Genomic DNA, 13,548 nt, shown 5'->3' with positions numbered 1-13,548 from the left:
CTCTTAGCCACGCGACTGGTTCTGTTCTATCCCTGTCAGGCCTAGAAGCATATTAGTAAACAGTCAATGTTAGTTTATATTTAAGGTAATTCTCAGTATAAATTGATTAAATTATTAGTGTCTGATAACACCTTATTAATGTCGTTTATTGTGTCTGACAACATGTTAATTATTGTCATTAGTCATGTCTGAGAACATCTTATCAATGTCATTAGTCATGTCTGATGACACCATATTAATGTCATTAGTCACATCTGGCAACACCTGTAATTTGCCATATCTGACAACAATTCTCAGTATTGAATACTATGTTTGATAATATAACTCATTTTTAGGTTAATATAATTAGTACTGCCTGTTAGAGTGATGTAATAATACACACACACACAAGACGCACACACGGACACACCACGACACACACGGACACGCACACCACACACACACACACACACATACTATATCTATATATATATATATATATATATATATATATATATATATATATATATATATATAGATATATATATAGTATATATACACACACACGCGCGCAAACACAACCACACCCACAACAACACACACAGATTATATAGAGGTATGTGATACATATATCTATATTATATTAGAGATTATTTATTTCATTATAGATAATATATATAGAATAATATTTTTCAGTACTGGAAAGATATATTATTTATGTCATTAAGTATTACTTAAACTGGCCAATATGATTTGTAGTGTCTCTTAGAGAGATATAATAGGTGCCTGTCAACAGTTTTCAGTACTGAAGACATGTATTTAATTACTTTATTAAGTACTACTTTAACTTAACATTAACTTTATGTATACGGTTTGAGATATCTTGAACCCCCATATATAAAGGTATTGAACTTTTGCATAATAATGAAGAGAACATTTAGTTTTATATTACAAGAAATTAAAAGCTATGAGTACAATGATAAATTGAACAGTTTCTTAAGATGTCACCTGCATGTAAATAATTATTTATGTACCAACCAATTTGATTCCATCTCAGATCATTTGTCTGAACATTTGACAAATTCAGTGGTACCTTCTCAAGTTCCCAGGTGGACCAATAGTTTTCAAAATAATAAAAAAAAAACTGACAAACTCAGTGGTACATTATCAAGTTCCCAGGTGCACGAATAGTTCAAAATAATTAAAAAACCCTGACAAATTCAGTGGTGCCTTCTAAAGTTCCAAGGTTACCAAAAGTTTCTAAGTACATAAGAAAGAAATCATCCAATCAGGCACCATATTTCAAACTAGGCAAGCCAGGGATTTAAATAACAAATAATTTAAACCAATCTGAATTCCTCATAAAACAGGGACTGAGGACCTGACCACATCAAAGCCTGAAACTACAACTAAGAAAGCTACTACTACAAGGCCGGCGGGCAGTGGTGGTGGTGGTGGTGTTGGTGGTGGTGAAGCAGGGGCAATAGGAGGGTAATAATGTTGGTTTTATATTCGAGACTCATGATTTAACACATACAAACGATCCATACAGTTTTATGCTTGTGTGTAGAATTTCATAATAATGTATATATACAGTGAAACCTCCACTCGTTGAATGTCTTCGCCTGACCCGATAGGCCTGTAGACTGCATAACATTGCACCAAATATACAACACAGAAATACCTGCAAATTTATTTTATCGTCATGTACAGACATTTATTTTATTGTTATGTATAGGCATTTTTTTTATAAAATAAGAGGCATTCAAGTTATCAAGATTTGTTATAATTCTCAAATTAGATCAGTACAGGTTTGCTGATCTCAAGAACCACCAGTCAGCCAAGCAAGTTCATCATTGGCTTATGAGAGCTATAGCAAAAGCCTAGTGATTTATAATTTTTACCTAAAATTCTTATAGAAGGGTAATTATCTACTAAAATATTTTATAAACAATATTCCTAAAAACATTTCTTAAATTTATCCACTGAAGAATCTTGCAAGGCATGTTTTAACATTCACGTGTAATACTAAAACTCTTGCAAGATTTTTCAGTAACAATAGCAAATCATAATCTTAAATCTGCCAAGTGTAATGTTTTTGTTGAGCCTCAATATTTTCTCAGTTTTATTTCTCCTTGATTCAATTTCAGTAGTGGCTTCGGAGATGTATCCGGACCTTGCTTCATTCAGTGTCCAGAAAAACCAGCTGGGGAAAATTGTACCGAATATTATGATGGTTGCTGTACAAGATACATCTGTGGGGATCTTCCAAGGTGATTAATGAATCTTGATATTTAGTTTTAGCTATATATTGGGATTGTTAACTGATTTTCAAAGCTAATATTGGCACTGTTAAGTCACATTGAATTGCTTTGCCACAGATTCAACACTCAAGAGGGCAAAGATCACAATGGATATTGTATATATATTCTTATATAGGCCTTCCTACAATAGGTCCAATTAAAGTACAGTTCAAAATTGTAAACTGGAAAAGCATGACCCATACTCCTACCAACAGGAACTGTCGTGAAGGTGACACTGTTTACGAAATTGGCCAGTCATATGAGGCTAGTAGGTGTCGCACCTGCTATTGTTCATATTCAGAACAAGGGGCAGTTTCTAACTGCTACAACTCATACTACTGCCCAGGAGCACCACACAAGGATTGCGTGTCGCTTGGTAAACCACAGGATAAATGCTGCGAACAATTCGACTGTGCTAAGTAAGTCCAGCAGGCATATCCAATTCACTATTATCATCTGCATAAACACCATGTTGTCCAAATGGCCTCTGAAGTTCATCCACTCATGTTCTTCCTGTCCTTTATCTTCTTTATCTCATTCAATGACCTCTGGGTCTTCCAACTCTTCTGGTGTCCACATGTTACATGCCATAGCTCTATTTTTTCTACCAGAGCACCAGAGCTTCTAATAATTTTTTCTCTCTTTGAAGCACGACCTGTAAGCTAGATGGCACCTACTATGCTATAAATGAAAATTGGATAGCTAGGAGAGACCCTTGTAAGAACTGCACATGCGTGAAAAAAGGGAACAGCCCACCTGAGACAGTCTGTGAGACGCTTGTATGTAAAGATCCGCCGTCGCCGGCCTGCCGTCCACTCAAGTATGCTGACGAGTGCTGTCCTCACGATTGGGATTGCACCAAGTAAGTTGTGTTCTAGGGATTGGTAAAGTTTGGCACTTGTACAATATGTTACTGAATGGTGAATGTGAGACTTGGTCTACATTAAACTATGTTGGGGAAATCAACCGTGTTGAGCAGAGTAAGTTTCTTTTGGCCTAGTTTCAGTTATCTTGACAGGTAATGTGATTATGATTGGCATCATCTTAGTAACTTGTGATTTGGTAATTAGCATGGCATTGCCAGCAATGACTGTAGATTAAGACCAATTTTTAATACCACATATCTACAGATTTATTGTGTTTGAGTTTATAATAGCTTTGAAATATATGTAATTTTCCAAGCTGTAAGTCCCTTATATACAAGTTCAAAGATGCATTGTCAACTAGATATCTGTCAGTGGTTAGTCTCCATTTCTTGCATGAGTCTCTTCAAAACTTTTGTCTTACAGCCTGGGTTTTCAATTCCTTAATATTATTTGGTGTTTGTTGATGAAAAATACAACATATTTTCAGTGATTACCTCATCACGACAGCGAGAAAATATGTAAGAGGCCACAAGGTTCCCCTTTGCGTTTTTGGTGCCTCACAGAATGTACCTGTTGACCTGACATTCCTGCTTTCGGATAAATCACAAAGCTCTTCATCAGTCAAGGTGCAGGGAACAAGTAAGTGCTGTGAACTACGCACTGCCTTATCTTTAGAAATTGTTTTATGTTTTGTGAGTTCTTCTTAAAGAAGTATTGGATATGTTATGAACTTTCTTTTGATAAGTCTCCAAATGCTTTATGATTGCAAGGGAAATCTACCCAAATGCTATTCTACTTGCATTTTAATACATTTTCATTTATTTTTTCTTTTAAATAAGTGATATCTCTTCTTTCTGTATTTCCCTTTATCTTCTCTTCCTAATGAGCACCATATTCTTTGGAAGCTTCTTCAAGTTTAAGGCAATGGCCCCTGGGCTTGTTTTATGTGAATAGGGTTCATTATCTGAATAATAATGATAATATGAACCTTTCAAATATTCTTTTTTACAGCAGCTAATGGCTACTCTTGCAGTGAACTTGAAGTCCCGAGAACCATTGCCGAATCTGCCATCCTGAACGTAACAGGCACAGTCGGACAGACGAAAGTCCAGCAACAACACCGGATCTTGACCGTTGGAATTTCCAAGACTTTTGTACAGACTGACAAGTACCTCTACCTTCCGGGCCAACTGGTACAGTTTCGAATCCTGACCCTGACCGGAAAACAAGGCTCTGTTTCGTACGAATCGGTCGACAGTGTTTGGATTCAGTCGCCAACTGGAAATCGCTTGGCCCAGTGGACAAAAGTGGCCAATCCAGACGGGCTCTTGCAGCTCAGCTTCCAGTTGGCTGATGAAGTTGAGGAGGTTTGTTTGTGGAAACTGTTCTTCCTTGGGATAATTTACATTTGATTACTGTCTGTTTGTTTATTTCAATTGGAGGTAATCTCTAACTTTACTGTATTTTATGGAAGCTATGGCAGCCATGAATATATCCTTCAACATGTCAAGACCTCTTTTCGGAGAGAAACTTTGGAGTTGGCAAAAATAAATGATTTTGAAAATATTATCTGTCTTGTTTGATAATAAACTAGAGGTTGATGTAAGCTTAAATCTGACTATGGGGATTTACCAATATTTTGAATATTTCCAGGGTGAATATAAAATCAAAGTAAATGCTACAGGCTTGGAGGTGGTAACTTCCCAGACTTTCAAAGTTGAGCCCTATGTACTGCCAAGATTTACCGTAACTCTTGACACACCAAGTTCTGTGTTGGCTACTGCAACCGAGATACCATTCACCGTTTGTGCAAAGTATGGAATGTCAAAGTTGTACTTGAAAAGGTTGTTATGATGCTCTGTGTAATAAAATAATGTATATATACATAGGGAACACAGGTTATAAGTCTTCAAAAAAGAGTACAAGGGTATTACCATGATGTCACAATGAAGATTGAAACTATGGTCCCTGAATGGGACTAAAAAAAAATGTCAAGTAAGAAGGAATTAGTTTGGGGCAGTTGGGGGATTTATGCAGGACTGTAAAGTTCACTGACGTAGCAAACAGCCAATCAGTGACTGCTTTTAAGATTAATTAATCTCCTTGTTTTCAACTTCTGGATAAAACCCATCCAGTAAGTGATCTTGGCTTACACCACTGATGAACAAAAAAAGCTGTCATGATGTCTGTGGGAGTATGCATAGGTTCCTGATGCTTAAAGCATTTCTCTTCAGGAATCTGCCTGTTATTTCCTCCAGGTACACATTTGGCGAACCTGTTAAAGGAGCAGCCACAGTCAATGTGACAATGATGACTTATTACATGGAGGACAAAGGCTTTTCTGCATCGAAATCGGTGAGTTTCGTATTTATAGAATTTTGTAATAATAAAGTAGAAGAGCTGCGGGTATCTATCAGTGCAATTAAGTAAATATTTAAATGTTAGAATAATGAAGCTGATTAATAAGTAGTGCTTTTTGAGAGCTACTACATACATATGAAAATTTGATAATTCATAAGATTATGCAATCCAAAATGTTTATCTGTTTAAGATATAGAATTTATTCATTCGATTTCAAACTTCTACATTTAATCAACAGTTTTTCAAAATAGTGCCTCATAATAAGCATTGCTCTACACTCTCCTGGAACCAAACTACTCTTCCTCTACCATACCCTTCTGAAATTAAATTACTCTTCATCTCTGACAACTCTGGTATATTGTACGATTCTGGGCATCCATTCTCGTCCATTTCTATTTCTATTTCAATCCCTGTCACACTCAGGACGTCAATGGCTGCTGGGAAAGCAAGATACAGCTGACACAGACGAACACTAACTTCTACGTTTTTGATTTACTGGCAAAAGCAACTTTCGTTGAAGATGGCACAGAGGCTGAAGTGAATGCTAGCAGGACGATCAGTGTTGTTCGTAATATCTATTCTTTCGAGAGACTTTCACCTCAGGATTATTACAGGCATGGGCTTCCTTATCCTTTCAAGGTAAGATTGAATGGAGACAGTCTTCTTCTTCTTCTGACGAGAGTTGGTAGGAAGTTACGTCTTTATTTGCTTCTACGTGAGTTGCCTTGGCGTCTCATGAAGTGTCAGTAGACTTTGGTGAATTTATCAGACATATTTTGTATGTTACCTGAAAATGATTTTTTTTTGTAGAAATCAGCTTTGGTGTGAAAATAAAGGCTTTAGGTTCTGAATATAGATGGGTCAAGATAAAGAGGATGTGGTGATGTGAATATATATTTGAAGAGTCCAAATTGAAAGGACAGGCCATCTATGTGATTATATCTGCATGTGGTCCAGGAATAAAAAAAAGATTGGCTAAATCTAAACGATACTGTTAAAGGCTAAGTCTGAAAGCTGAATGGTGCATAACTTGAAGAGTCCTAATTGAAAGAACAGGCCATTTATATGTACCTAGGGATGAAATAAATGTGAAAGTGAACCAAAATGATTTTACTGTTCTCTGAGTCTGAAATTTTACATAGACAAGATCTTGTGCTAAATCTGTGACATATTCTAAGTCTGAAAATTTCCTTTAAAAGTTAAAAGTGACAAGAGAAGATGGAGAGCCAATCAAAGGCAGAGTGATGTCAGTCTGTGTTAGAATTGCCTGCAAAAATATTACCCTGGACGACACTGGAATTATTGATGTTCTCGTTCCTTCCAGTGCCTTGAGGGACAATAATCAGATCGTGGTAAGTACACGCAAATAACTTTTTTTTTTTTTTTTTTTTTTTTAAAGATTTGAGTACCTTACTAAATACTGTATGTCAATTGTAATCATTATCAGTTGATTTTCTCCCATTTTTGTCTGTGCTTAACTGTTTTTGGGTGCTCTTTGTAGGCTATAGAAGACTGGAAATGAGATTAACTTACCTGATTTACATAGTTCTTGAATGAAGTCAACCTCTTCGGAGCAATTCTTAAGGTTGACGGGGGAATGGGTTCATGAAGCAATTTGTAATTTCACTTCAGGTAAAGTCAAGTAGGTCTGGGAAAAAAGAATAAAAAAAATCTCAGCAAAGCTTAGGAGATCTAGAAAAGACAAAAAGTTAATTCTATCGGTTTAACTTCTGAGGTTTGCTTCACGAAAACTGCTACACAAGGTCAGCCAGTTAAACAATAATGTCCTACGTGAAGTCAAAACTTTCTGAAAAATAAAGTTGCGGAGTTGAATAGTGTAACTCCAAAGCGCTGTAGACAACACTGACCTAATTGCTTATTGCAATTCCTCTTGGAAAGCCCTTTGATGACACGAGTTACGTAAAAGAGTGGATCTCTTATAGTGGGTCTCTTAACTTCAGTTACGCCCTATTCACTATCATTTCTTCATCAGGTGACACCAGATCAGCCTCAGCAAGAAATCGGTCCCCTGGGTTACCTGTATTCATCGAGCTTTTACGACGGGCCTCTGTTTTATCACTCTCCCTCGCTCTCCAGTCTTCAGCTCGAGATGCCCTCAGAAGCGTTGGAATGTAGCGCTGGAAGCGGGGCTATTGACATTCCAGTCTTCTTCATCAGTAATGGAACTTCGAAAGCGTTGATGAGAACGCAGGTATGTAGTGTACTCCTAAATGATGATATGTTCCAACGGCAGTTGAGCCTGAACTGTGACCTAAGAATAGAAGGGCATGTGGAATAGAAGCCAACATCTACTGGTAATCTCTCATGCCACTACACTAACTCAAATGTATCTCCCTGCTCTACCATCTCAGCTGGTGTCAGCGGACCAGGTCCTGTGGACTGAAGTCAAGGAGTACGACCTCACAGCCTCTGCTCTCCCGATAGACCAGTCGAAGTTCATTGAACCAGAGGGCAGCATCGATGCTGGACTTGTCCGAGGGAGTTTTGTTGTCAAGGTTCCTGTGCAAACAAACCTCTTGTCTGACCTCAAAGTGAGTGAAGAATATCTAATTTATGGAAGGGTATCTTGGTTCGTTCTATTAATTTCATAAATGGGACATAGGTTGGACATTCCCTTAATAGAATAGCTATAGATAATGCACAAAGGAAGTTGTATAATTCTTTAAATCAATATGTAAGCAAGTATACAGTTAGAAAACATTGCTAAAAACAAATAGGCCTTCAAGGGCTTGCTATGTAAACTTTGTTTACAATATGTAGTATTAGCATGACAAGAAGAAATACTGATAAAAATTGTCTGATACATAACCATAAGGTAAATATTAAGTGAAATGTATAGTATAGCTGTCAGGAGCTTTGTGTTGAAGGGTTAAGAATGCGAGAGAGATGATTGGTAGATGTAGAAACAATGATAAGAGAAATTTTTAAATGCCAGAGTAAAGTATTAGGATTCTCAGGCTTGACAGACTGATTAAGGAAATGAAGATGGAATAATTTAACTACCATTCAAGATCAGAGTTGGATATGGCTGATGTACTGACTTAAATCCGCTTCAAAGCTGATTGTCAGCAGGTCCCCATCAGAGTCCCAATGTATGTTTTATGTTTCATTAAGTTCCCACCCTTTGTGAATGCCTTACCTTTCAATTTCTCGAACCACAGGGACCAAAACATGCTCCCAAATCACATTCAAACCTCGAACAACAGGTACCAAAAACACGTTCCCAAAATGCATTCAAAGTGACTGTCAAGTGGTCCCACCTCAGTCCCAAGTCATGTTGTAGGCTTAACTAAGTTCCCATCTTTTGTGGATAATTGCTTTCTAAGTTTATTGAATCCTAGGGATCGAAAACTGCTCCCAAAACACAAAGCTACAACACTTCCTTTCCTCAGGTACTAATGTGGTACGCAAGGGACGATGGAGAAGTCGTTTCAACGTCTGGCGATGTGAAAGCCAAACAGTGTCTCAGCAACCCTACTACGCTGGCCTTTTCGTCGCCCAAGGCAACTCCAGCACCAAAAGATCCTGTGACACTGACCATTTCGGCCACGCCAAAGTCTGTCTGTGGTATTGGTGAGTTGATCAGATATCATTTATTAATTTTGATTTCATAATATAGACTCCATCTTTTCTTTTTCTCTTTGAATTTTTAAATGAAAACCATTGTGGACAAAGTTAAAAAACTGTAAACCCAAGAGGGCTCCAACGGGAAATCAGACTGTAGAGACATACACACACAAATAGATATGATGGAATGGTAAATAGAAAACCCAATATATCTGAAAGCCATGAGGCATCAGCAGCAGGAGCAGAGAACAGGAATGAATTAGCTCCTCGCTTGAATACCTGGATATCAGAAGATTCCACAACTGCACTAGAAAAACTATTCCACATTTCAGTTGTAGCTAAGATGAAACTCCTAGCAAACTGAATAGTATTTAACCTGATGGTCTCCGTTGGTATAACCGGTTAATATTCGTATCTGCTAGTAGTACAGGCTAGCAAAACTAGTGTCATATCTTAGTCCTGAGTCAGACTGGATGGTAAAATAACTCCACTTTCTATATCGAAAGAATAGTGAGGTTGTGAGGACTGAGTAAGACGAGGAGAGTGAGGGAACTAACTTTATTCGCAAATGAGGCTGTACATAAGGCGGCGTGCGGACAGAAGCGTAATGTCCGTCATGCATGCATGAACAAACAGTAAAAAAGGGGCAGGGCCCCCACTGTGAATGTGTTTCTTCACAGACGAAAATACATGAATAATATTATATAGAGGGAACGGATTCCCGACACACGTCAAAAGAAAGGCCAGAAAATGATCTACATTCTAGTTCCTGGAAGAAAAGTGAGGACATATGGATATACAGATTTTTACAATGGAAGGGCGAACGTTCGCCCGAATGTCGTCCTTACAAATACCCTCCCCCCCCCAAAGACAATGATTATGTAGAATCGTTGGCTGACTAACGGATTCTTATGGGGAACTGGAGTCCTCGGGTTCGTGATTCCCTTGGTTGAGAGGCATCTTGAATGTCCTCGTCATCTTGAGGGCCAGCATGCAGGATGCCACCCCTGGTAGTGGGCCTGGGGGGTTTGACTGCTTTCCTTTGGCAGCCTTGACGACATTTAGGGGTGCTCTCAGGAACCAGCAGTGTCGGGGTTTTGCGAGGGCCTTCAGCGGGGTTGTCTTCATCGGGGATGATGGCGGGCTTGAGGTGATCTATCGAGACCTAGTCCTTGCAGCCACCTATTGACACGAGCAATGTCTTCTCCTAACAATGGCCGGCTCGGTGCGGGCCCTGGTAGGGCCTCGTCAAGGGCGGGTGGGTGGCGTCATTCCCTACGAAGACGAACCTGCAGAAGTCCAGGGCTCGCGGGTGGAACTGCTTCGTCTTGTGGACGTACATCTCTTGGCAGGGAACGAACTTCTGGGCAGCTGCACGCAACCTAGCCAGGGGAATATCAGGATCGTCGCTGTCGGTGGGAAAGAATTTGTCAGGGTCTCCCATACACCTTTTCTGCAGAGACCGAGGATGACCCAGGAAAGCTGTGCCTTCCAATTGGGGCCCTGACAGCGTGCCATTAAGGAAATCCTGAGTGAGCGGTGGACCCTTTCCCCCCACCATGGCCACTGGTCTGGCGGGTATTGTAAGGATTTGTCCTTCAGTCCCCAGAGCTCTGACGTGAAGGCAGGGTCAGGCACTCCGAAGTGGCTGATTCTGTTTCCTGCTGGAGGTGGGTATCAGGGGACGAGGGCGTCCTGTGCTGGTATCACAGAGGAACGTCGTCCTGGAGGGGCTGAAGGGGATGACCTCCCAGCGAAGAGAGGTAATGGCAGTCCGGTAGGCTAGTACTTTGGGGTTGGTGCTTGTTCATGTGCTACATCTTTGTAGTCGACGCCAAGGTGAAGGGAGTTGATCTCCGGATTTCTTCCGCTGGGGACGTACTCAATGGAGCACCTGAACTCGGAGACGGCCATGAGATGATGTTGCTGCCTTGCAGACCAGGCATCACCTGCCTTGATGAAGGCGTGGACTAGCAGCTGGTGGTCCGTCCTTATGGTGAAGGGGACGCCCTCCAGAAGATATTTGAAGTGGCGAACGGCCTCTAGATGGGAAGGAGCTCATGGTCGAATGTATTGTAGTGAGTCTTGGTGGGTTTGAGCTTCTTGCGGAAAAAGGCTAGCGGTGTGGGGACTCCACTGACCAGCTGTTTCAGGACAGCGCCGCACGCGATGTTGCTGGCATTGGTGGTGAGCGTTAGGGGTGCGATGGGGTCCTGGTGAGCCAGGGTAGTGGCTCTGCTGGGGAAGACTGGTTTGGGTGAAGGTGAGTTGCTGGTCTTCTCCCAATGTCAGCTTATTAGGTTTGCCCTTCAGGACCTTGGTCGAAGGGCACATGGTGCAGGCGATGTCCGGGATGAACCTTCAATAATAATTCACCATTCCGCTGAATTCTTGGACGGCCTTGACGGTCGTCAGTGTTGGGAACTTCTCCACTGCGGCCACCTTTGACACCATGGGATGAACTCCTGCTGCTGTAATTTCGTGGCCGAGGATATCCACCTTCTCGGCACCGAAGATGCATTTGTCAAAATGGACGACAAGTCCATTCTCCTGTAGGCGCTTGAGTACGGCCCAGACATGGTTCAAGTGCTCCTCCAGCGATCTGGAAAAGATAAGAATATCGTCCACGTAGCAGACATAGAAGGGTATGTCACCGAGGATGCTGTCCACGATGCGTTAAATGTTGGCCCCAGCATTCAGCAGGCCAAAGGTGGAGAAGGCGAACATGAATGATCCGAAGGGTGTTATGATCGCTGTCTTTGGAATGTCATCAGGATGGATGGGGACTTGAAAATACGACTTTAATAAGTCGATCTTGGAGAAGACCTTGGCACCGCAGAGGGGCCTGGTGAGGTCCTGCATGTTTGGCAGGGTTTAGCTGTCTGGGATAGTAACAAGGTTCAGGCACCGGTTGTCACCACAGGGCCTCCACGTGCCAACTGCCTTCCTCACCATGTGGAAGGGGAATGCCCACGGACTCGCTGCCTTTTTACAGTTCCCCATCTTCTCCATTTCTTTGAAAGCGGTCTTGGTTTCCTGGAGGAGCTTCGGCGGGAGGCAGCGGAACTTGCCGTGTGTCAGGTAGCCCTTGTTATCAATATGGTGGAAGACACCATTTCCTTGGCCCTCTGGCAAGTGGGTGGGAGAGGCAGGTCTCGGTATTGAGAAGGCGCTGGCGGGCCACGTCCACCAAGAGGCTGTGGTGGGCAAGGAAATCCGCCCCCAGGAGAGGGGTCTGTATGTTGGTGAGGAAGAAGGGCCAGGTGTAGGTCTGGCCCAGGAATGTGATGGTCTGGGCTCTGGTGCCGTAGGTGTGGATGGGTGTCCCGTTTGCAGCCACGAGGGCGGTCGGGTTGTCACAGGAGTGGCTGCGATCCTCTGCAGAAGAAGGGAACACCAACTGCATGGCACCAGTGTCAACCAGCATCCTGAGGCCGGAGATGCTGTCCTGGACATAGAAGCCCCTGGGTTGGATTTCATTACTGCTGCTGCCATAGGGGCTTGTTTCGGGTGTTGCCACTGTCGTTTTTTGAAGGGCAGAAAAAGCAAGGGTGCTCACACTTTTGCGCTTTGCTGCCAAACTGGCGGTGGAAGCGTCACCACCCGACGTCTGGGAGGGGCTTTGGAGATAGCTGGTATGCTGCACCAACCGTGTCTTCCTGCTGTAGGCTGTTGGCTGATGGAGGAGAGGAGAGTTTTGCAACTTGGGTGGCGGTAAACAGCGTGAAAGCCTGCTGCACCAGACTCTCCATTTCAATGGTCTCGGCATTAGGGATCTGGCTTTGGACTTCGGGTGCGAGCTGGCAAAGGAAGAGTTGATGGAGGGGGCTCACCTCTAGCCTTCATCCTTGGTGGTCCACCTCTGGCAGGAGGACCAGGTCCTGGATCTTGTGCCAGGCCAGTCTGGGATCCGAGGTAGTTATGGGGTTGACCACGAGGTTGAAAATTTGGGCGGGTCACTGGGGAACTGGAAGGAAGAAGACCTGGATAAGGTCCCTCTTCAGGTCTTTGTAAGGTAGCTCCCTGGGCTGGCTGTACATCCATGGGGCGAGGCGTTTGAAGGTATCCGCTGTGAGGGTCCCGGTGATGAGATGTGTCTTGTAGCTGTCCCGGGTAATGCCGTGGATCCGGAACTGTATTTCTGCCCGTTGCAGCCATGTTGCGACGTCCTCACTGCAGAAGGGCGGGATTGATGTGGTGGTGCTCAGACGGTGCGGGCTTCGAGGAGGACTCAAGCATGAAAGTGGTGGGCCAAACCATAAGACTGAACGCCAAAATACTTCTGTGAAGAAATGCTGTTGCGAGTCCGCTATTGGGATTGAGGAGTATCAGAGAACCTAGACTAGGTGTTGTATGGGTCTGTTAAAGGTTCTATGAAGGTGAGTGGCAGTAATTAGTTCCTTAATGGCAAAGCCAAAACCGCCTGGGTCACCTACTACTCCTGGGTCACC

The 13,548-nt window shown here is 42.3% G+C and overlaps 1 protein-coding gene across 1 annotated transcript in view; it reads left to right on the top strand.

Moving 5' to 3' along the window:
* Positions 1-1,335: 1,335 nt before the first annotated feature.
* The window catches only part of LOC135205063 (alpha-1-inhibitor 3-like), a 27,118-nt gene continuing 14,905 nt past the window's right edge, over positions 1,336-13,548 (top strand). Inside the window, exons 1-13 of the mRNA XM_064235335.1 lie at positions 1,336-1,470; positions 2,133-2,252; positions 2,498-2,701; positions 2,932-3,144; positions 3,636-3,787; positions 4,160-4,515; positions 4,802-4,962; positions 5,407-5,503; positions 5,933-6,148; positions 6,709-6,861; positions 7,503-7,721; positions 7,882-8,061; positions 8,923-9,103. Of these exons, the coding sequence (XP_064091405.1) occupies positions 5,456-5,503; positions 5,933-6,148; positions 6,709-6,861; positions 7,503-7,721; positions 7,882-8,061; positions 8,923-9,103 (997 nt within the window). The 5' untranslated portion in view covers positions 1,336-1,470; positions 2,133-2,252; positions 2,498-2,701; ... (3 more) ...; positions 4,802-4,962; positions 5,407-5,455. The remainder of the gene's footprint in view (positions 1,471-2,132; positions 2,253-2,497; positions 2,702-2,931; positions 3,145-3,635; positions 3,788-4,159; positions 4,516-4,801; positions 4,963-5,406; positions 5,504-5,932; positions 6,149-6,708; positions 6,862-7,502; positions 7,722-7,881; positions 8,062-8,922; positions 9,104-13,548) is intronic.

The sequence above is a fragment of the Macrobrachium nipponense genome, chromosome 48, assembly GCF_015104395.2.
Source record: "Macrobrachium nipponense isolate FS-2020 chromosome 48, ASM1510439v2, whole genome shotgun sequence".
Taxonomy (NCBI): Eukaryota; Metazoa; Arthropoda; class Malacostraca; order Decapoda; family Palaemonidae; genus Macrobrachium; species Macrobrachium nipponense.
This window is presented reverse-complemented; position numbering and strand designations above follow the sequence as displayed.